Genomic DNA, 24,457 nt, shown 5'->3' with positions numbered 1-24,457 from the left:
ACACAGTCTCTCCCTCGCACACACATACAGGCACTCAGAAGGTGAGATATGTCTCCCAGCATAGAGATGTACTCCGCTGTAATCTCTTTGTCTACAAGATACACTTAGATGGATGGTTACAGGAGTGAGGGTGCATTGCAGTGAATGCTGTACGTCCCAGTCCTCAGTCTGGTAAACTCAGTAGCATATTTGAAATGATATGATATCAGCTTGATAATTAGTTTATATGTTTGTTTAATTCTAGATTTGTTGGTTTTAACCTTTTCAAGGATGGTTTCGATTTTTTTCATGTTTTTTTCAGTACAATTCTCACCTGCCATATAAAGAGTTACTGGCTTCTGTGGTCACACATCATCTCCATACTAGCTGTGATCTCTTCCTGACCAGATTACACTGTAACATACGATTTATCCACAGACTTTGTTATGTAAAAAGATACATTCTGCAGTTGAGCAGAAGCTGATAAAATGCCTTGGCAGTCTGAACATGAAGTAGAGTATCTTCATCCTAGGTGACGTTCAAAGGTTTTTAGACCATTTAAAGTGCAAGTGTAGAGATTATTATTATGCTGTGCAATCACATCTTTTAGAGACTTGGGATGCTCAGAAATTCACTAAATTGGCATACACTTCAGAACTGGCAAAAATTGCAAAGTTCTGCAGTGATTGGGTTTGGGTATGGCCAGGTGGTCTCCAAAACTGCCCCAAAACACACATCAGGGTTGGGATAATGTTCTTTTGACATTCATGACATTTCAGTGGATCATTAGGAGTATAGTGATTTTTTTTCATCTGACAGGAAGTCAGCCATCAGCCATTTCATGCTTTAAATTTTGTTTTAAGTACATGTTTTCAGAATTTAGGATGCACAAAAACCGACAAAACTTTGTTCCCATCTTTAAACTAGTAATTATTTCAATCTTTTGGTCCAATTGGGCTTGAGCCTGGTACTTCGACTCTGTAGTGGCCCCCAATTATATTCAACCTTTGTGACAATGCAAAAAATATACAGCGATTGTGTTCATGCGTGTATAGCAGGCTCCATAATACATCCTAAAGTGTGGAAGACCTCAGCTGGGACAAAGTTGCCCTAATATTAACAAAGTTTAGTATGCACGTTTTTCTTAAAATTTCTGACATATTTGTCATTAATATTTTTTATTATTAATTCATTATTATTTAATTTGCCCACCAGAAGTTGGCCATCTTGTATTTCATGTGTTTTTCATGTCTTTTAAGCAAACTTTTTTGTACTTCTTCTAGATGGTGTATCAGATTTGGATGTTATAATCACAATACCTTGACAATGAAAAATTGGTAATATTTTGAGTTTTTGTGAAATGTTAATGCTGTAGTGTGGCGGCCATTTTATGTGTATTGCCATAAAACAGGAAACTGATGTAATTTGAGCGTACATTGTCCAGTCTGCCCCAAATTTCTAATCCTTGAAAGGGGTTGCGCCCAAAGACATGTATGTGCCAATACTGAGTTGTGGTCATAGCGCCACCAACTGGCAAAAGGAAATGACATGTTTTCTGCTTTAACAAACCCCTTGAGAATTAATCTGATTAACTTCAGATTTGCTCAATACAATTTTAAGACCAAAAATATTTAAAGTTGGAAACAGTGGACTAGAAACAGATGTTATGGTGTGTGTCTCAAACACTTCAGAAACCACACATAAGAGCCACACTCTGGATCTTCTTTGAAGTGAACAGCCGATACTGGTCAGTCCTCAGGTTTTAGATGTCTCTGTTGGACATTTCATTATAACAGAAAGTCTGCAACAGTGGGTGAGAATCCTAGGGATGATATTAAATGTACAGTACAGGCCAAAAGTTTGGACACACCTTCTCATTCAATGCGTTTTCTTTATTTTCATGACTATTTACATTGTAGATTCTCACTGAAGGCGTCAAAACTATGAATGAACACATGTGGAGTTATGTACTTAACAAAAAAAGGTGAAATAACTGAAAACATGTTTTATATTCTAGTTTCTTCAAAATAGCCACCCTTTGCTCTGATTACTGCTTTGCACACTCTTGGCATTCTCTCCATGAGCTTCAAGAGGTAGTCACCTGAAATGGTTTCCACTTCACAGGTGTGCCTTATCAGGGTTAATTAGTGGAATTTCTTGCTTTATCAATGGGGTTGGGACCATCAGTTGTGTTGTGCAGAAGTCAGGTTAATACACAGCCGACAGCCCTATTGGACAACTGTTAAAATTCATATTATGGCAAGAACCAATCAGCTAACTAAAGAAAAACAAGTGGCCATCATTACTTTAAAAAATGAAGGTCAGTCAGTCCGGAAAATTGCAAAAACTTTAAACGTGTCCCCAAGTGGAGTCGCAAAAACCATCAAGCTCTACAACGAAACTGGCACACATGAGGACCGACCCAGGAAAGGAAGACCAAGAGTCACCTCTGCTTCTGAGGATAAGTTCATCCGAGTCACCAGCCTCAGAAATCGCAAGTTAACAGCAGCTCAGATCAGAGACCAGATGAATGCCACACAGAGTTCTAGCAGCAGACCCATCTCTAGAACAACTGTTAAGACTGCCCGAATCAGGCCTTCATGGTCAAATAGCTGCTAGGAAACCACTGCTGAGAGGCAACAAGCAGAAGAGATTTGTTTGGGCCAAGAAACACAAGGAATGGACATTAGACCAGTGGAAATCTGTGCTTTGGTCTGATGAGTCCAAATTTGAGATCTTTGGTTCCAACCGCCGTGTCTTTGTGAGACACAGAAAAGGTGAACGGATGGATTCCACATGCCTGGTTCCCACTGTGAAGCATGGAGGAGGAGGTGTGATGGTGTGGGGGTGTTTTGCTGGTGACACTGTTGGGGATTTATTCAAAATTGAAGGCACACTGAACCAGCATGGCTACCACAGCATCCTGCAGCGACATGCCATCCCATCCGGTTTGCGTTTAGTTGGACGATCATTTATTTTTCAACAGGACAATGACCCCAAACACACCTCCAGGCTGTGTAAGGGCTATTTGACCAAGAAGGAGAGTGATGGAGTGCTGCGGCAGATGACCTGGCCTCCACAGTCACCGGACCTGAACCCAATCGAGATGGTTTGGGGTGAGCTGGACCGCAGAGTGAAGGCAAAGGGGCCAACAAGTGCTAAACACCTCTGGGAACTCCTTCAAGACTGTTGGAAAACCATTTCAGGTGACTACCTCTTGAAGCTCATCGAGAGAATGCCAAGAGTGTGCAAAGCAGTAATCAGAGCAAAGGGTGGCTATTTTGAAGAAACTAGAATATAAAACATGTTTTCAGTTATTTCACCTTTTTTTGTTAAGTACATAACTCCACATGTGTTCATTCATAGTTTTGATGCCTTCAGTGAGAATCTACAATGTAAATAGTCATGAAAATAAAGAAAACGCATTGAATGAGAAGGTGTGTCCAAACTTTTGGCCTGTACTGTATATATTTGAAATAGGACTTTTTTTGAGTTCATCAAAGGTGCCTTGGCTCAGTGGAGTTTCCCATGGTTCTATACTGGGGCCACTGCTGTTTTCTGTCTACATGTTGCCACTGATACATATAATAAGCAAACATAATATTGAATTTAACTTTTATGCATATGTTTTCTTTGGATTGTTTTAATATTCTGCGACTTGATCGCCTACCTGACCCAGAAAATATGACAGTTCATGTTACCACAATTTGAAGATCTTTTGTATCTTCACTAAACTGAACTATAAAAGATAAAATATTTCAGGAACCTGTTATATGTGCATTTGCCTCACTGCATAGCTGCCTAAGACAAACGGAACTGTCAACAGACTTGAGTCAGCACAAACCCCTACTGACTGATCTACAATGAGGCAAAACACCATGTCAGTTTTAGTTACAGCATAACATTTTACTAAACAATTTTAAAACATGCCAGGGACCTAGCCCCGAATACTTCTGGACTCTAGCCTTTTCGTGGTCCAAAGGTACTTTTCAGATGATGATGCCTTTATGTAGGACCCCTAAACAGATGTGCCTTAGAAAATTAAATTAGCCCGACCACTTTTTGATTCCCTTTTGAAGATACATTTGCTTTAATATCTACTAAAATAAATAAGTAAAGAGACTGTTCTTTACATATCATTTTAATTGTGAAATATATTGGTTTTACTTTGTTTTGAATCAATATTTTTTATTATGTATTTTATTGTATTTGCTGTATTTGTAGATGTAGTAGTGGAGTTAGTAATATAGCTACTTCTCTGTTGCATATTCTTGATACTGACTGCATAATTTCAATGAGTGATATCACACCTGCTGCTCAGTAAAATGGAATTCACAAAGACATGTGTGATGTGTCTTTTAGGCAGGAAATGGGGTTGTTATCTCCTTTTTGTGCCTATTGGTTGCCACGGGAACTAATCTACAGAGTTTAAAATGCGTGCTCACATGCATAGACCTTAGGTGAGTTTGCCTCAGTGCAGTTTTGTATGTTCTATCATTACCACACAAAGGGACCCATATTGCCTGTGTGGACAATTAGGCTGCCTTTAATACATTGATCAAACATAAGTATGTAATCATCAGTCAGAGACACAGTGAATGTCAGTGGGTCTCTGAATTATTCCCATGGATGTGCTAAGCAATATAATATTTGATCTGGCCCATAAAAAGTGTGGAATTAAAAAGACAAAAAAACAAAAGAAGCAATCAGAGAGTACCAATGGAAGTTCAGCCTCTTCAGTCTGGGTTTGGACTTACTCTTAAGGATGTGTTACTTTCAGTTTAAAAGTTCCTCATTTAGCTTGAAATAAAGGTCTATCTCATGCATTTATGAATGCACCATAAATGTGTGGTAAAGGGTGGAAAAGGAGACAATTTATCTAATTTGAATATATTTGTTCTCATTTCACTACCACAATGATGGAGTGGCAGATAGGCAATGGAGCTTGGTGGACATTCAGCAGGGTTTATTAAACTATAGCTCACTGTTATGATGGTCAGGAAAGTATTTACTCAGGTTTGTTTCACAATAGACAGCATTATGTAATAGGCCATTATACTGATGATGTTTACTATGTTGCCGGTATCAGCCAATGTGCATATTGCAAATATCAGATTTTTTAATACAGTCTATTTAGTTACAGAAAGTCGAATAATAGCCTAATAATATTAATCCTTATTATTATTATTATTATTATTATTATTGTTATTATCATTATTATCATCATTATCATCATTATCATTATTATTATTGTTATGATTATTATTATTATTGTTGATATTATTATTATTACAAGAAAAAATACAAACCATAAACCGGTCTTGAATCTGTACCCTAAAACACACAAACATGCATACACACACTATCTCCATCTCCCTCTCTCCCTCTCTCTCTCTCTCTCTTTCTCAGTCTGACACTCATAAACACACACACACACACACACACACACACACACACACACACAGACCATGCCTGTCACACTGAGCCAGTCATCCTGTAATGGCTGCCACTGCTCATTGTTCACATCCTGCTTTGTCTTCAGCGCCATTTTGACTCTGCAGGAGGAGGAGCAGCTAGTTAGCATCATATCCACACACACACCAATGGCAGGGAGTTAGCCATGCTAACTCGGGGTTTGGTCCACACTCACCCCACAGGCTTAACTATGGCAGAGAATTTGCAATGCTGGGCTACTATTGGCCTCCATACTAATAAACTACATACATAGAGAGTGATGTGCTACACTGTTAGCTCTGGGTCACATACAGTCAGTAGGCTACAAGGCTACATTGTTACTCTGCTATCCCCACATGGTGAACGCTACTGCTGGTGGAGACCCATGCTCTTAGCTCCTGCCCAGAGGGAGAGGGCTACACATGCTAAGCTAATGTGTGATGGGGGAAAACAATGACCCTACTGTGGCCTCAGACTGTTTCTCCTCTTTTTATCTGCTCTGGAAAAGATCTCAGTCTGCAGGGTTATCTCTGTGTAAACACATGTTGAACCATTCTGAGCCATACCAGGCTATATCAGGCTATACAATATGTTTGTTTTATACCGTGGCAGAACTAGACAGAGCCATGCATTTAAACTTGAAATCTGCGAGCAGTTCAAATTATGAGCCACAATTAAAATATATATATTACAAGATTAGAATACAATAAAATAACACATATTTAATTATGAGGACAAATTGTGGGCTAACTTAATAATTAGGGGCAAAAATAACAAAACAGAAAAGTATGTGCTTATGGTTAATTGCAATGTGTATTATGGAAATTATATATAGTATAAAAATACAAAAATATTGTTTATTAGTACAAGTAACAGCAACCAGATTTAATAGTTCTACTACTAAAATGCAATTGAATGCTCCTTTCGTTTGTTTTTTTTTTTTTTTTTTAATATTTTAATATTCCACTGTATTATTAGAGGTAAATGTATTAGTTATATTTACTGCATTCCATGTCTCAGCATAATTACTATGTGGATATTCAGGTCCCCTTGCATTCATATAGCCTAAAATAAAACGACATAGGCCACATCGTAAATGTTTGTGTGTTTTTATTATTATTATTATTCCACTATGAAAATATATGTACAATAAATAATTTGGATTTTCACTATTAAAGAATCTCAATAAATAAACTAGGGTCTAAAACTCGGGTCATCAGCAGGGCTTCTCTCTCTCTCTCTCGTCTTGTCTCGCTCAGAGAGAGAAAATGAATTCATTCTTCAGTTGAGATTTTCTAAAAGCAGTCCAGCTATCTGCGCCTAGACTCCGTGAACAGTTCCTGAGAAGTTATTAAGGATCCATGAAGCTGCACCAGAATGCACTAGAGGAAATAAATCCACACATACTGAAAAGGGTTAATCATTTTAACGAAAACGGCCGAAAAACAAGAAAGGCAATAAATACCTGAACAAGGGGAGAGAAAAAATCCACAACGTTTCGATCGTGGAAAAAGCAAAAACTATTTCCCTTCGATGTTTGAAATAAAAATAAAAATAAAATGAAATTAGACGCATCTCTCTTAAACTACATTATAGCCGCAAAATAAAACCAGCAAGAAGAGGAAAAATATATTTATAAACGAACATAATTTTCAGAATTGTTTCAGGAATGTTGCCGAGAAGCTTTTATGCTTTTGAAACAACAGAGTCCTCGCCGAGTCTCCTCCGCTCGATTGTTCATCCACACAGGCCTGTCCGTCCACTCCTTCTTTATTCGTCTTTTTCTTTCACATCTGCAGCCGGCCTCAGAAGTTGAGGTGCTGCAGGTCTATGGTGCACAGTGTGCTTGTGAACAGGTCGAAGTCCTCCTCGGAGAAATCCACCGGACTGTCCAGGGAACTCTGCAGGCTGGGTGACAGGCAGGCGTCCCCGGCAAAGAAGGTCAAATCGGGGAGCGCCGATGAGGAGGCGGCAGGAGGAGCAGAGGAGGAGGCTGAGGTGATGGAGGAGTCTTGCTGCTCTGAGAATGACGGATCGGCCGCCGCTGCTGCTGTGGGCCCGGCCTCGTTGAGCTGCATCAGGCCCGTGTTATCAGCGGAGGTCGTCGCGGGGAACGCCGGCGGGGAGTGGTGCGCCGCAGCAGAGTCAGAGGAGCCAGATGCCTCTGGTAGCGGTGGGCGTTCGGGACGGCTCAATCGGCCTCCCTTCTCCGGCGTGGGTTGTGCATTATCCCCACTGTCATTAGCGTAGGCGTTGGCCGAAGATGGATTGCAGCTCCCCGCCTCGCCGTCCGATGTAGCCTCCCCTGTGCCAGACGCTTCCAACGGCTGGCTTGAGTACGGGGATGAGGCATCGGCGCCTTCGAGCGGCTCAAACCCGCCCGGGTCGCCGGATTCGTGGCCTCCTCCGCCACCGCCGTCCCGGTGGTGCGTAGTCTGTCGCTTGTGTTTCATGCGCCGGTTCTGGAACCAAACTTTAACCTGCCGCTCGGTCAGATCCAAAAGGGCGGCGATCTCCACCCTCCTGGGCCGGCAGAGGTACTTGTTGAAGTGGAACTCCTTCTCCAGCTCCAGCAGCTGTGTGTTCGTGTAGGCGGTGCGCAGCCGGCGGGACCCGGCTCCTCCACTATCAAGACTCGCCTGGCTCGGGTCTGCAGGGACACAAAGACAAATAAAAGGGGAGAAAAATGATGTGGTTGATTTATTGTGCACAAGCTATTCTCATTTTTTATTTTAATTTTATATTTCGTTTAAACTTGGAATTGTAATCTATTTCATAAGAGCCCTGTAAAACCTCTACAATTTTATTGCGTTCAAGATTTCCAGCCAAGACATAAGCTGCTTCAGCATCGAGCAGAATTCCCCTCGGCTCTTCTGTTTGTAATAAAACAGTAATAAAACACAAAAAGTGTCGTAAAAAATACTCCTTCCAATTACAGTAGCAGCCAAAGCCATAACTGTAAGAGCGGACCAATTTGCTGCTGGTAAAAATAATAATAATAAAGCAAAGAAAAGGCAGATAAAGACAGATGATCACAATGTCAAAAAGTGTTTCTCTCTTCCAGTGCAGCCTGCTGTGAGAGGCTGCGGCGTGTGATCAGAGAAATGCAAAGAGAGAAAAATAAATAAATCATGGGATAGGGAGGAAATGTGCAGGGATATGTGGGAATGTCGATGTGAAACCAATGTGGCGGCATCTGTCAGGAACATAACTAACACCATGAATGGCTTTATGAATGAGATCAGAAAAAGCAGGAAATTGGAACACGAGGAAACAAGAAATACCATTAAAATGAATGGGGTGGGATTTTGTGTGTTTGGAGAAGCGAGGAAAGAAAAACTTAAAAAAAAATGCATTGATTGTTATGGAGGCCAGTATACAAGACAGAAATGTCCTAAACCAAGAAAATCTGATTGTGTGCAGTCTGTATCCTGTGTGGATGTAGCTTATACCCCTCCCCCCAACCCCCACCCAAACATATTTTGTCCGGGTGCTTTGCCTCGCCATTATACGTATATCCTACCTCCATCCAATATGGCTACCATCTCAGTTGTGTTATGAATATATAATGCCAGGGTGATGCTGCTGCTGCTGATTCCAAATCACACCACCCAATGAACAGAATGATACAAGCAGCAGCAGCAGCAATCATCTGCAGGATGCAGATAAAATAAAAATAAGCCCTCTGTGCGTCTTTACGCACGATAAATAATTATATATGGACAGAATGCATTTTGGAAATTTGGGCAATAGATGCTACAGAACTAACAGGTACTGAGGGGAGGTTTGCACTTAATTCTACACAGTGATCCTATAAATGACTTAAAATGTGCGTAATATGTTAATAGGTGCATATTTAAATGCATGATGAGAGAGTGCAAAGCACTGCAGCATAATGCAGTGGTCCAGATATGGCTTCCCTGTTGACACAGCATCATAGCACTGCACAATACACACAAACACACGCGCGCGCACACACACACGTACACACTCACTGAGGAAGAAAAAGACAATGTCATCTAACCAAATCCATGCTCTGTGTAATAAATGATAGGTAATTTCTGAAGTGGAAGTGAAATGAAGATGCAGACAGAAAATTAAAGCTCAGGCTGCACATCCCTCACCCTCCCACCACACACACACACGCATACTGGCTCCCGCTTCCCAGCATACCGACCTGTGGGTGACTCGATGCCCGCCGAAGCGTACCCGGAGGCGGTCGGCGACGGGGAGGACGAGGCAGGGGGCAGGATGGATCCGCCACCACTGGAGCTGCTCCCAGGCTTAGTGCACTTCTTCGATGACTTCTTCTCCTTCATCCAGGGGAACTCGTGGGCCAGCGGACCGGCCGGGGTGGCCGTGGCCGGGGCAGGGGCCTGGCCGGACGGGCAGGGCTGCTGGGCGCCTCGGTGGTGCGTCTGGAGGCCATTAGTGACGGAGGTTCTCCGGTTCTGCTGGCTCCCAGCAGCCGGTCTCGGCTGGCTGGCTGTGCAGGGGCTGAGGCTGGGGATGGTGTGCTCGAAGGGAGGCGGAATTACTGTCGACTCCTTGATTGATGAAGTTTGAAATGACTCCAGGACGGCGGGGAAGGACGTCAGGCACTCTGCTAGGGACGGCTGGCTGTTTATAAAACCGATCTCCCTCTCAAATTCAAAATTCATAGCTCCCTCAAACCGGCTTCAACCTCAAACGGCGAGACCCCCGAACAATCCCTTCCCCAAAATAAAAAAAATAAAAAAACACACATACACACACGCACGCTCGCACACGCACGCGACACAATATGGCTTCTTAAAAAAATAAAACGAAATGAAAAAACGCACGAGCATATAGGCTCCCGACCGCAATGGCGTAAATGCGGTGGCTATATAATAATTGTGTATATTGGTGATATTACTAGCGTATGGGGACCTGGGTAGGCTAAACTGAAGAACTGTGGGGCGAAATTGCAGCCAATTCCTGGTCATGTGACCCAAATCATCCAATCAACGGCCCGGGCCTGGCGGCGGCGATGGCTGTGGGAAGCAGCATTATTATTTTTCCACCAAATGCTGTGGCAAAGAGGGGCTATATGACAGGGTAGCTGCTATTGTTTTGTCTTAACGGGGGGGAAAGTGTGGGGAGAAAAAACGACGGTCGCCATGTGCGCTGTGTGGGCGGCGGGCAGGCGCATCCCGGCCCGGTGTTACGCACAAACAATAGAGCATCCCTCGGACATTTTTTCGGTCCTCTGGGTGATGTAATGACGGTTAACATTAGGTGAACGGAGCTGGCCAGCACCGTTTACAATATGGCTCCTTCTACTGTTTACAGCACTCAGCTCATTAATCTTATAAAGTGTGACAGAGGCTAAAAAAATCCCCAGTTTAGACACAGAAAACTTGGAGAGGGGTTTAAATGGCGCAGCAGCTCAGGAGAAGATGATGAACATTTGTACTCAGGTAGTGAAGATGAAGCAGATTGGCTTCTTACAAAGCAGAGAGGCAGAAATCTATATTTTACTGGGAAGAGAGAGGGAGCCTGTTGGTGTGTAAGTGAACAACTTTTTGTTTCATGTATTTGGGTTTATGTTTGTTTATTAGTACACTAGTTGTTAGAGCATTTGTCCATGTGTATTTGTAAGATAGACAGAGAGGAACCTAAACATTATCTAAATATAATCTCACTAAAATAGCCTCTGCACACAGGCTCCAAATGTCTTCTTGCTTGCTACCTCTCTCACCCTCTCAGTGTGATGTATGTGTGTTAAAAATGGTCGGTGTGTTTACGCAGAGAAAGAGAGAGAGAGAGGGAGAGTTCACAGCGAGGTCGCTCCGAAAAGGAGGCAAAGCGCAGGCCTCCTGTTCCTCCTAATAGGAAAAATAATAATACAGCAGCAATAATATAAACGATAATTGTAAGTGAGAGTGTGCTGAGTGGCCTGCAGACTCAACAGGACGCACATGCAGATTTTTATAAAGATCAGGAACTCCAGAGTTTAGCAGAGGATATTTTGGGGAGGGCACGAGGAGCCCCGAGTGGGAAAAAAGTGCGGTGATCAATCTTTCTCTCCGTGCAAAGAGCCTGACAGCAGCCCCTCTCTGCCCCTAAATACCAAGAAACCCTCGAGTCGTACTCTCTCTGTCTCTCTTCAGTTAGATCCACTATTCGCCGTGTTTTATTGTTTTTGCACCGGTTTTACGCACAGAAAATACGCCCATGTGTAAACGTCACGCAGTAATATTTAATCTGTTGAGGAAAACATATATAATAAAACGACTCAGATACAAGGGATAAATGGATATAAGCTATTTAGCTCGCACCCCCTTCTCTCTCTCTTTCCCATGCCATTTGGCTTCGCTCCCTGACTCTGAAAAAAAGAGGCAGATAAAAAAGCAGAAATGTGTGTGGGAGTGAGGGCCATTGAACGTAGCAGAAAGCGCAGGCAGTGAGTAGGCCGAGGCTGCACGGACACACACACCAAGACACAAGCCCAAACACAGAAGATACAATCTGCTGACTGAGCTGCAGCAGCACACCTATTTTCTCCATCTCGCTTTAATTATGTCAGGATTTTTTTTTAATTCTTGTTTTTTGGTACATTTCGGAGCAGTTTTGGAAGTTTTGTTGGAGAGTTTTTTTTTCTGTTTTATGTTCGTCATAACATGGGACGTGTGGATTGGTCGACTGACTTATTCTATTTTGCTATCAGGTTTTTTTGTTTGTTTGTTTTTGGGGTTAACTGAGGGTAAATCAATTGATTGTACTTTGACTGCGTTTCATTTGTATTTCATTTTAATAAATACTAATTACTGGTATTTAATATTTTAATTGGTCCAAGACCTCTTTCCGGTAAGACAGTAAAAAAGCATTAGAATCAACCTTTCATGAATTATGGTTCCTCTTTCTTTTTAGAGTAAAAATGTAAAAATGACCAGAATTGTTCTATTAGTACATTCATTAGTATTGTTATTAATATAACTGCATGATAAACCAAGACGTGTTCACATCTGACTGGTACCTTTTGGACACATTTCCTGCTTAGCACACCTAAAAATCGTAACCTTATTAAATTGCACTTGTAATTTCTGACTCCAGATCAGCCCGTGTACCTGCTGTGAGCGTGTTCTACAGTAATAGCTGTGGTGTTTTCAGCTGTGAGTGCGTTGCTGAGGCCGAGCCGAGCTCTCCGTCTGTTTTTATGAGGCAATAAATTAGATCCAATCTCTGCTTATTGGTGTTTTTATTGTCTGTTAGTCCAACGGAGATGTAAAGGGAAGTACGGCCATTATTTATGGGAGCCTGATTTATGTCTCAAGTTTTATGCTGCTCTCAGGCCTCTCAGCACAAGCGCGTGCTGAGGAGAGAGAGAGAGAGAGAGAGAAGGTGGAGGTGGGGTTGGGGCGTTAGAGACCATGTGACTGGGCCTCGGGGCTTTTTTTAGTCATAAACATCAACATAGGACACAAAGCTGGCGAGAAGATCATCAGTGTGTGTGGAAAGAGAGAGAAAACAACAGAAAAAGAAAAGCTGAAAAGGAGAAAATTTTAAGTTGAAATGTCTGAGCTTTGATCGCTGTTTGAAAGCCCTCTGCTTTTGGTACCCAGTTTCTACTCTGGTCCAGTAAAATTTGGGTCACAGCTGACTTATTGTGTTTCCTACTGTTGAAAAAGGTCTTATTATTTTGCTCCCAAAGAATGAAAAATAACTTTCTAAGTAAGAGTAAAATAAGCTTTAAAAATAGTTATAAAAATAAGCTGATAATTCAAATGGTGATATATTCTTAAATAGTTTACCAGGAGATTAGCTGAATAGTAAAATGTCTGATGCCCATGAGTTTCTGCATGGTACGACTAAGCAATACAAGACATCTGTAAAAGAAATTGCCCATATTTATATTTAACTCCAACCATCTGCTGGACTGTCTGCTATATAGACTAAAGAAAAAATCTTAATTGAGGCTCCACTCACTAGATTTTTCGAGAGCTTTCAACCACACTTCAAGGTCTCTCTCAAGTTAAACCACTTAAGTTGTACAGAAGTGGCTCCACAACACCACTGAATTTAACTGGGATCCTTGGAATAAAGTGAGCAGTGTTTACGCAGAGGGACAGATTGTTCCCGTGTGAAATGTCCAGATTTAGGGGTCAGATAGGGTTTCAGTGTGTTGCTCAAGGACACTTCAGTAGCACAGGTCTGTTTTTTATCATTTCAAATCATAACCTGCATTCATTTTTGCAAAAGCGTATTTTATTTTTGTAGAGTCTCAACTGTTTTCTCCAGCATTAGTGAGTTACATATAATCTGTCAGGTGCCATACTCTACAAGACATTAAATATTAAGGCAAGTTCTGAGTGAGTTTGAGCTTTTGCTGTTACTGAACAAAGATTTTGACTAATAGTTTGGAGTTTTCAGACAAAAACAACAGAGCTACAGTCATTGTGAATACCCTTAAAAAAGAAAAGAAAAAACAAGCAGTAGAAGTTTTTTAGTTCAGGAATAACTCTTGGACCCGACCTTAGACCTTTACTGGGGTGCAGCCCAGTATGGTGCATCATTGGTGCTGGTAATCAATATAATACATGCATACCAGCCACCAGCAAAACAGTAGCAGAAGCTACCAGTGGAACATTTGTCTGCACCAACAGACACTTTGTAAGTCATAATGGAGACTGGAAGTGCATTTGAAGTTTTCTTAAAGGCCAAAGATATTTTCCCTCTGACATGTAACATGTCGCTCTAGGCTCCAGATGTAATTATTGAGAAAGTTTGCTGACAGTGATGCCACGCTTTAGCCTGAGGTATTGACCCGATATTCAATACTGGCATCAGTGTCAGGTCATTCCTGAACTAGAGATATGCTGTTTGAAAGCAGTCACACCTACACTAGAACATATTATAAATGATACTAATGCAGGCCAATACTTGTTGTACGCATCACTTAACAATTGTAAGCAAAGTGATTTGTTCAAGATTTGAACAGTTATATGTGCATTAAAAAGATTTAGGTAAACTAATGTTGCTGTCTCGTTTATTAAAGATATTAACCTTTCAGTTTCAACTCTATGACTAATGGGAATTTTTTATTTAGTTATTTGTTTTTAAAATTGGTCCAGTATTGAGCTAGACCACTGCAGCCAGCAGCTGCAAAACAAGTTGCAATGTAACCACTTGGGGCATTTGTGCACCGTCAATTTACGCTCACAAATAGTTCTTCTTTTTGCCACTGACAGACTTACACTGTTACTATAAGTGTCTGATAACAATATGGAAAAGGTTCCTTCATAGGTAGATCTGATTGTTAAATAGTAAAATCCTTTTTGTTTAACCAGAAACAGCCCAAATCACCATCGCAAAACCTGCCAGACTACATTTAAATTAACAATTATTTTATTATTATAAAACACACTTATCTGAAAGTCAACAGTAACCAAACAAATCTTACAAAAGGCATCTCTCCACTGTTCCAATGATCACCAGCTCTGGTTTGGTTGAAATGAACCCTTAATTCACCCAGTCAGATGTGAAAATATGCTGGCTCTAAACAGGTTAAAATCACTGTTAATTTAAATGCAGTCTGGTAAGTTTGTGATTTCATGTTTTTGGTTAAACAAAAAGGATCTAACTGTTTAGCAAAAAGATCGAACTCTGTGGGGATCCTTTTGAAAATGTTGTTCAACACTTAGTATAACAATCTGAATCTGTCAGTGGCAAAAACAAACTCTTTCAGTGGACATACACTGATAGCAATCTCGCTCAATACCGGACAAATTTCCCATTAATCATTTCGAAGCAAAAACATGCAAAAATGAGTACAGGTTGAAAATTACAGAAGCTACCCTTTAAGTAGGTTAAATATATTTTTTGAAAGAATATGTTATCCTTAAATTAAATAATCAGCAAAAAGTTTGTTGAGTTCTCATCCTGCTGTGCGAATATTTGCATATTTTGATAGTGATTTTTGCCCCAGCTGGCAGACAGGAGGAGCCCAGCAGTGCAAAGGGTTGTTTGTGTGTTGCCATGGCAGTCAATACAATTGGTGTTGGCGGGTTTTCACCTGACAGTAACACTGCCTAACAAAGTGTTAGATGGGACTGTCTGGGTTTTCAAGATAATGTCTGTAATAGCGATTCACCCAAACACCTGAGAATCATGAACAAACTGACAATAACTCTGAATAACATAACATTTTATTAAAGAATTGCTCGACAGACAACTCTCTCAACAATGAAAGAAAAGGAGCTACAAAGGACAAAGAAAGAAGTTGTTTTTCTCCAAAAAAGACTCGTTCTTTTTTCCAGCTAATAGTTTGTCTAAATTTTCCGACTATGCACGGACGGGTCACCAATCCCCATCCTTGCCCTTTTCCCTGTACAAGCCAAGACATGTATGTACAAGGGTCATTATAGGAACATAAAAACTACTTATTTTCTTCTAAAATACAACAACTAAAAAATGTAACTTCAGTACAATGGACAAGAAGAAACACAATGTTTTTTTTTTTTCTTTCATAACAGGTAAATACTAAAAAAGTACAGTATTTTTTCCTCGATATAAATACATGAAGGATAAATAATAATAATACAAAACAGAAAGTCTTTTTAAACTGGCTATAACAAATAAATATTTATATATGAATGTTCACTTGAACACACATTGGCGAAAGACGCTTTGATTGGAGGGCCTTCCGTCTTCAAAATAAGATTTTATTATTATTATTTTTTACCTTTAACCATCAAAATGTAAACTCTAAGTGCAACAATGATGCCCAGATGTGAAAAGCATTTGTGTAAATCTGCACTTTTAAAAAACAATCAGAGGATTTATTTCCAGAACAGCAGAGAGTGAAGTGCGGTCAACCACACACAGCTTGTGTTCTGGTTTGAACCCCAGCTGTAACAGTCTGATGTGCATGTTGTCCCAAACTCCCCTCACTGACAGTTCAGACAAATAAATCAAGTTGTTTTAAAAATATGTGATACACATCAGCCCACATTTCTGGGACATGCATTTTTGTTCAAATATATACCCTGTATCCACGTTAAAAGTCAAGATATGTGAGAACAAAACAAAACAATATAAAATGTGGACTTTTACGCATTGGTGTCCGCTAATGTAAGTGAACCCTTCCAAAGTGATAGACAGAGAGAGAGAGAGAGAGAGAGAGAGAAAGAGAGAGAGAGGGCAATGACTTACCCAAACATAAATAAATAGTGTTCTCCACTCTTATTATTTACCCTGTGTCGATGATGTGCTAAAATAAGAACATTAAAAATTTCTTTTCCATGTCCTCTCCTGTTTGTTTAAAGATGTCAACAGCTGGCCGAACCTGGCTGTGAATGTGTGTCAACGGAAGGAAGCTAGCTTAGCATTGCTGTGTGTGTGTGTGTGTATGGAGTTGTGATTAACTAGCATAGCTTAGCACAGATGTGTGTCTATGGGAGCTAGTTTAGCCTTTGAGCTCATAGCTTCTTAAACCCTGTTAGATTGATGGGAGGGGTGGTGAGTGCATGTGTAGTGATGGATGTGTGCGTGTGGGGGGGGCGGTCTGTGGCGGATTGTGGGAAATTTTTGCCTTCTTCAGAAGCCATGTGCTGCTGCCACAGACAGGAGACGGTGGGTTAGTAGTGATTCAGTCTAGACGGACAGAGACAGGTACAGCAGGAGGCAAAAAGGGACAGTGAAGGGAGGACCATCCAGTGGCTTTTACGTGCTTTGTCGAATGAGGGGAACGGAGGAAGACGAGTGCTGCCAGCTTCAGCCATATATTTCTGTTCTCTCTCTCTGGCTGATGGAGAGGCAGAGCCCTCCACATAGCTCAGCTCGGCTGACAACAACATGTGTTGCCTAGAGGGGGAGAGAGCTCAGCGTCATAAATCTAACCACCTCGTTAACTGCCCATTAAAATCTCAACAATTTCATTTACCAGGCGGGAGAGCTGTTTGTATATGTGCGTGTCTTAGGGGGGAGATTTTATTATCAAAGTACAATTTTAAACCACATACTACCTCTAACAACATGCTAGCTGAGCTACTGCTGTAATTTGCTCCACCCACACAAAAACTGTTTTGCAGTTATTTTTGCTGAGTAACTTAAACACATTATACTAAGGGCATAGGTTACATTTCAACATTAGGCGGGGGAGACATAGGTCTATGATACAGGGGGTGTGGGAGTCCTCAACCATAAAATATTTAGCAAATTCCTGCATTCTGGTGACTCTATATGCACCAATTTGTGCCTTCTCTGCATCAATTTATGGTTGAAATTCCTGAATTTTGTCAAAATAACAGCTATGTCTATGTTTTTTTTGCAAATGCAAATGTTCTAAATATTGAGGGGGGTGTGTCCCCTCTGTCCCCCTGATTCTGACACCCATGCATCATACAGAAAGATTTTTCTGTCCTTTCAGATTTTTTGTTTTGTTTTTGAGAAATATATTTAATACAAAACTGACATCTGCTTTGTTTGAGTACAGTATTGCAGTTTTCTGATTGACTGTGCAGTAGATTATCTGCCTAATGAAACAATGGTGCTCACCATAGATCCTGTTATGCCATACAGCTGCCGATATGTCTCTGCACCAGTGCCACGAGACGAGCTTCCTGACATTTATTGTCCCCAGGGGAACGTGGGAGACAATTGACTGTACACTTCTTCTCCCACGCCTACAATATGCTTCACTGAGTGTAAATTGCTCTAAAAAGGTTCATGATAAATGTGAAACCAAGAGTACTAAAATATAAAATAAATCACTGATAACATACTCTAAACCCTTAAGCAATTTTGAATATGTAAGTTAAATTTAAAAACTGATAATGCACTGTCGAATGCTTTAAAATGTATTTTCCTCATGCAAGTGTTCATAGCAGAGAGTACGTTTGGTCCCAGCTTAAAAAGTTCTTGGACATATTTTGGTAACTTCCATTAATTTCAGTGCTTTTACACTGTAGATATGTGCCTCTTATTGACTTTTTGGCAACACAAATGGTTTGTGTGCATCATTGCTACTTGATAATGGGCATAACTTTTGTCTTTTTTAAACTAAATGAACTGCACTTCAAAGGCAACAGTGGAAGCTCTAGCCCTAATCAGAAGGCAGTGGAAACAGGGTGGGGCTGGACAACACCAAACACTGATCGCTCCCCATTGTGGCTGTGGAGCACAGGACAAATCACCGGATGGCTCCCGTCTGTCCCCTTTTGTGTCTCCTGCCACCCCGTTGCAGCAGTAGAGTCCCCATGTTAGTTAGTCTGTTAGTGAGTCACGTCGTGTTACGTGTTCTGTGTTGTCTTCACTATTTCCTACGTTGTCATTTTGTTCCAAACCTGCTACAGGTGAGTGAGCTTGGGTGCTTCCTGGATTCTGCCCTGAGTCGAGGTGTGGTGCGCCGACAGCTCGGTGTACGTCGGGTGTGTGGGCGGGTCACAGGGACCCTGAGGACCCCCTCCGCCCACATGGTGCTGGTTGGCTGCCGACATAGGCCCCGCGCCGTTGTAGTCCATGGTTTGGTGGTGGGGTGGCGTGGGGCCGAGGTGGTTTAGCCCATACATGGAGGGCCCCGAGCCAGGCATGGGTTCCACATAGCTGCCACCCCCCACATAGACTGGACTAGCCTGCATGTTGGTGGGAGTCCCGTAGCCAGCGTTGTTGGCCTGCACCAGGCCATGGTGAGGATGGGGGTCGCCATAGTCCGGGTCTGGGGCACCATACTTCTGTTGGGGGGGGCAGCCCTTCATGGAGACATTGGAGTAGGCAGTGGACATGGAGTAAGACACTCCCTGGTGGGGCTTGCCAAAGGATGGCGGAGATGGGACATCGTAGCCTGCCCCTCCACCCCCGCCTCCCCCTCCCATAGGGTGCATTGAGTTAAGGAAGCTGGCGGAGGACTGCATGGTGAGGGGTGGGGAGCCAGTAGGGGAGGGCCCTCCAGAACTGGAGCTCAGGCCCTTGGACTTCTGGTCCTTCTTGTACTTCATGCGTCGGTTCTGGAACCAGATCTTGATCTGACGTTCGGACAGGTTGAGCAGGTTGGCCATCTCCACACGCCGCGGCCGACACAGGTACCGGTTGAAGTGGAACTCTTTCTCCAGCTCAACCAGCTGGGCACTGGTGTACGCTGTACGAGCCCGCTTTGATGACGCTGAAGACCCACCAGTAGGACTCTTCTCCCCACTGCTGCCACTCTCTGCTCCTCCTGATGCTGAGGAGAGAGGAGAAAAAAATTACACAGTGGGCAAGTGAGGGCAAGTGAGAAAAATAGAGAAAATGAAGTGGGTAGGATACAGGTAAAAAAAAAAGGGGGGGGCCATGACAAATCCTAGAAAATGAAAAGAGTGAAAGTGGAAGAAACGTACAAAAAAGGAAGAGGAAATGGAAAAAAAGAAGGATATAGTAAGAAACAGGTAAAAGGATGATGACATAAAAATTGAGAGAGCCTGTGAGGAAGAGAGAATAAAACACATTCAGGCTGCTTGCTGGAGGAAATTGAAAGCATTCAGGTTCTTAATAAAGCAGAGGGGGGTCCGAGCATGCTGGTTGAATTATCCCTTGATATTAGTTGTCAACACTTCATAACAGTGGCAGTTATTAAGAGACGGAGGGCCCGGTGCTGGCCGAGGGCAGCTAAATTGCATCTTGGCTGGAAAGACAAACCCCCCACAGCAACAGCAGCTGCAGCAGCACAAGGACTACGAGCAGGAACTGAGGCTGACCTGCACTCACTTCAATCAGCATGCCAAGAAAAGTCAAGCTTCTCACCACATTTATGTGATAGTTATACTAACTCCTAACAAATCTGAAGGGTATTCAGAGACTTGTGCAGACACTTCAACTGTTACCACTGTTCTTTATGTTGAGTGAATTACATGAGCCTTGGGTGAATGATGTATTGTTAGTCACTCTTAGTGTCTTATGTTTTCAAAATGTGTATGTTACTACAGCAGGAAGCTAATCAATTTGTCTTAAGGCCATAAACATCAAATCCGCCAGCTGCTGTCACTACTTTAGACAACGTGTTGAAGTGAATAAACCTCTAGATGATGGTTGGTTATTTGACACAAAAGGGGTTAAATAGACTAACATACTAACCACAATCAACTAGCATGCACTTGATGATTATCCTGCATCCTTTCCATCAGTTCTGCAATCAAGTGATCTGCCTTAGAATTGTTTAGAAGAAAGGTTTGGAGGATGCTTTACATAACTTATTTGCAAACCGTAAAAGCTAGTAAACATCAAATCAGTTAACAGTTTAGAAACATAAACATATGACAAGTGGGTACAAAGTCCTTTTCACACACGCCCTCTTACTAGTACAATAGTAAAATAAATTATGATTTTCAAAATTCAGAATTTAGGCAGCCTGTATGAAAAATACAAAGGTCTTCTTCCTTATTTTCCAAATCACTGCCATTCTTCAGCAGTGCTTCCACCATAGTAAGAAGGTTCTTAGCGCTGGCTTTTAGTCATATTGGTTGTGATAACACTGTGATCGTCAACCATGATCTTGTTACACAGCAACATCAACATCAAAATAGCTCCAACAGGAAAACAAACATGAGTCATCATATAATCAGACAGTTTGCAAACAAGCTCACAGTTAAGCCAGATTGTCTATTCTGGGTGAGGTTGTTCTCATGCACTCTAAATGCATCAGTACTCATGTAACCCAAGTAATACAGGAGGCTGCCATCACGTGACTAATGCACCATGGGCAGTGAAGAAGGAAGTAGTCTAAAGAGCAAAGATTCACATAAGGAGCCAGGTTTGGGTGTTGGATGGGTCAAACAACACAGGACTTCCCCCAGGAAATGGGTTTGTGTCCCATGTGAAACCAAGTAAACTCTGAGTCATTTCTAAGTACTTTTTCCCCTAAACCTAACCCACGTAACATCATGCTAAGTATGTAACTTTATGTTAAGTACGTAACATGACAACATGTTTCTTATCCAAAACCTAACCTACGTAACATATGCAGCATTACTGGCAATTTTACGTTAGGTATGCAACTTAACGTAACGTGACAAAGCCCAACCATGTTTCTTTTCCACAACTTAACCTACGTAACGTTGCTTGCCTTAACCAACCCATGTAACTGTACATAAGGCACGTAACGTGACAACACCATTCATTAGGTATCATACGCATCATGGTATGGGGATACGCTGACTGAGTTGCCAGTTTATTAGATAAACCACACTCAAACAATTGTGGGTCAAATGTTTGAGTCAAATTTTCAAGCTGCGTTACTAAAAGAATGTTGTCTCTGGCAGGTAATATTACGTCGAATCCCTCTCACATTTTATTTGAAGAATATTAGCTTTTTCCATCACAGGGAAGATTTAGAGTCTCACAGTCTTGTTTGAACAGGTTAAGGAACTCTTTCGTTCCTCGGTGTGTCAACCTATTGAATCAGAGCATGGCTTCTATATAGTCTCAGTGTACCTGGCTGGAACACTGAATGTAATAGGAATGATTAATTTGTTGCATTGCAACACTTTTAGTGATGTCTGATGTTTATTTTCAACATCTGTGGTATGGTTTTGTTGTTTGGTTAAATGCTGTTTTGTATTTTAGTATTTATGTGAAAAAGTTGATGTCCTGACACATGAGACAAATTTAAAACATTTTTTGATTATAAAGTGAAATCAAATCAAATGAAACTAATGCAATGCAACAGTCCTCCACGAAGGCCCCATTTTAAATCATGCTACAGCATACTAAGGGGTCTTTCTATTATCATACCCCATCCATTCATATCAATGAGGCTAAATAATAAAAGTCTAGCTATGATCAGTATAGCGTAATACAGTTAAACAGAACCAAACCACATCCTCCAAAACACATCTCTGAAACTGATGCAACATTAACTTAGCATTATAACATCCACAAAATTATGATGTATTAGTTTTAGCTAGTTTCACCTAATAAGCTGGCAAGTGAGTGAGTATTTGTAAGTAAAACCAAGTCACTTGTGTGACGACCCAAGCACAGAGAGTCAAAATTGAAGAGGGAAATTGGTCCCTAAACCTGGATGGCTGTTTCAGTGAGGTTAAATTTATTGTGAACCTTTATTTTCTGGTACAGTTAAATTGGACTAACCAGGAGTTTGTTTACAACCTGTCTGTTTGTCTGACCCCCAGGGTTTCTTGCAGGGTTTCAACTTCCTGGCAGTTACTTTGGTGTAATCAGTTCTATTATCATGACAGAGCCATTAGCCAGAGCTATAAAAATAAAACCTAGTTTTTCTATTTTTTCCAGAGTGTTTATGCATGGTGTGAAAAGACTTGATGATTGAAGATGATATACAATGAACCATAAGCATAAATGTCAAACGTTACTGCATCATTTGAACCTTGAAATTCAGAGGGTTCCATGTGTTAAAACGACTTAAAAGAATATTTCACTCACAAAATGACCATTAAATCAGTTACTCAGTAAGTTCTGCTGAATAAATGAAGAAACTTTGTTTTTTCTCACATGACTCCATGGTGAATGAAGAATCCAAAAACAGGTAAACATCCTTCATGAAGTGAAGTAAACAGGGTCAACGGCAAAACTATATCAAAACATCAGTGTAAAAAAATGCTCACACAACTTGTGCAGTATATCCCAAATCCCATTTATCCAGTTGTATGCTCACTGCTCCCCAGGCACATGCATTTCATGCTAAAACGTTGGAATATGAAAAACTTCTGCCAACTGCTAGTGTGCCCTGAGTGTGCCTGAGCACACACATGCATAAGAGCTCTGCCTGAGCAAAGTTCAAACATACATGTGAAGTGAAAATACATATTTGGGAAATACTGAGCATATCACTGGGTAAATCCTACTTGGATTATGTGGTACAAGTCATGTGACAGTTTGTAGACAGATGTTTGATAGAGTTTCGTTCACCATGGAGGTATTTGGGAAAACAAAGTTTTCTTCAGAAATTTAAGGTATCACACACAGTGTGTAATTAATATACAGATGGTCATTCTGTGGGTGAAGTTTTCCTTTAAGAGGGTTGGTTTTCCTGCTGAAACAAATGGCCACTAAAGCAGACTAGCTTAAACACCAACAGATGATACTTTGCTAGCTCTAGTGTTGTTTCCATCTTGGTGCTCATTGCACACTATACAGTAGTGCTAAACAACAGGCCCTCTTCCATCTGAATATGTTGGTATGTTCCTATGTGCATGCTTCCAATGTATTCACACTAATAACTGCTGATGCAGTAGCGTTCAAAGCGAGCCCCAAAATCCTATCTCTCCGTAACCCCTTCTCTCTCTCAACAGTATAAACACTTTACTCGGGTGTTTATTTATATAAACAGACACAGAAAGCTGAGAGAGGTAACCATCTCATCTGTCGCACAGAGCAGTGACATTCTCAAAATGATTGCTTCAAATTCTCATCAATAAACAGTCTAATCTCTTCTTAACTCTCTGCCCAGTCAACTGAAAGCTTTTTGAACGCGTGTATGAGACTCATATTCATTATGGCAGAACATATTTTTTCTCATCGATAACTACCAATTCTAATAACGTATCTGTCTGCCTCAATGACTGTTTTCTTTGCCTGTTATCAGACATGCAGATGATATTCAAATTTATCATCCTGTTGTATTTTTTTCCCATTTACTAATATCTTGCATTTCTAATGTCTGCATGTCATTCTCCCTCTCTCTGAAAATCTATTCATCTGTTATCGTACATGACATTTGAATTCATCCTGTTAATATCTTCCTTCTTGCTGGAGCTTTCCAAGAAGGTGCCAAAGGAGAGGAGGAGGAGAGAGAGGAGGCGAGAAGGGAGCAATCAGAAGGCAAGTGATTACAAGAGGGTGGAGAGCAAGGAAAGACGGAGGAGGTGAAAGTAAATGAATAAAACAAAGGTGTACAGGCTATTGGCTGCAGGTTTGTGCCAGCTGGTTAACCAGACTGTCCTATAACTGACTGTGCTGTTACTGTAATGAATCCCTGACTGCTCAGTTGCCATTGATTGTTTCTTTATTGAGCTGAATTTCTTTTAGGTTCTATTACTGAAAATGTGACTAAATA

At 41.3% G+C, this 24,457-nt stretch overlaps 2 protein-coding genes across 13 annotated transcripts in view; both read right to left on the bottom strand.

Moving 5' to 3' along the window:
• Positions 1–24,457, bottom strand: part of hoxb3a (homeobox B3a) — a 133,367-nt gene that overhangs the window by 21,390 nt on the left and 87,520 nt on the right. For 10 of the 12 annotated variants that reach the window (XM_033645675.2, XM_033645676.2, XM_033645677.2 and 7 more), the window contains one exon: positions 15,585–19,615. In XM_033645675.2, coding sequence (XP_033501566.1) covers positions 18,744–19,615 — 872 coding nt within the window. In that variant the 3' untranslated portion in view covers positions 15,585–18,743. Of the gene's footprint in view, positions 1–15,584; positions 19,616–24,457 lie in introns of those variants that run through there. The other 2 variants (XM_033645685.2, XM_033645684.2) reach the window with 1 other exon arrangement.
• Positions 6,527–14,550, bottom strand: hoxb2a (homeobox B2a). Its single transcript, XM_033645687.2, has 2 exons — positions 9,611–14,550; positions 6,527–8,083 (listed from the first exon to the last, which is right to left on the bottom strand). Exons 1-2 carry the CDS (start codon positions 10,092–10,094, stop codon positions 7,239–7,241), a joined length of 1,329 nt encoding a protein of 442 aa, XP_033501578.1. The 5' UTR covers positions 10,095–14,550; the 3' UTR covers positions 6,527–7,238.

The sequence above is a fragment of the Epinephelus lanceolatus genome, chromosome 18 (assembly GCF_041903045.1).
Source record: "Epinephelus lanceolatus isolate andai-2023 chromosome 18, ASM4190304v1, whole genome shotgun sequence".
Taxonomy (NCBI): Eukaryota; Metazoa; Chordata; class Actinopteri; order Perciformes; family Serranidae; genus Epinephelus; species Epinephelus lanceolatus.
Note: the sequence above shows the minus strand (reverse complement) of the source record. Positions and strands in the feature narration are given on the sequence as shown.

What these genes read in the sequence shown, in the direction of transcription:
- hoxb2a (XM_033645687.2), bottom strand. Translation starts at nt 10,094, where the DNA reads ATGAATTTTGAATTTGAGAGGGAGATCGGTTTTATAAACAGCCAGCCG. An exon ending in GGGCATCGAGTCACCCACAG is followed by an intron (nt 8,084 to 9,610) that starts GTCGGTATGCTG and finishes GTGTCCCTGCAG; the next exon opens with ACCCGAGCCAGGCGAGTCTT.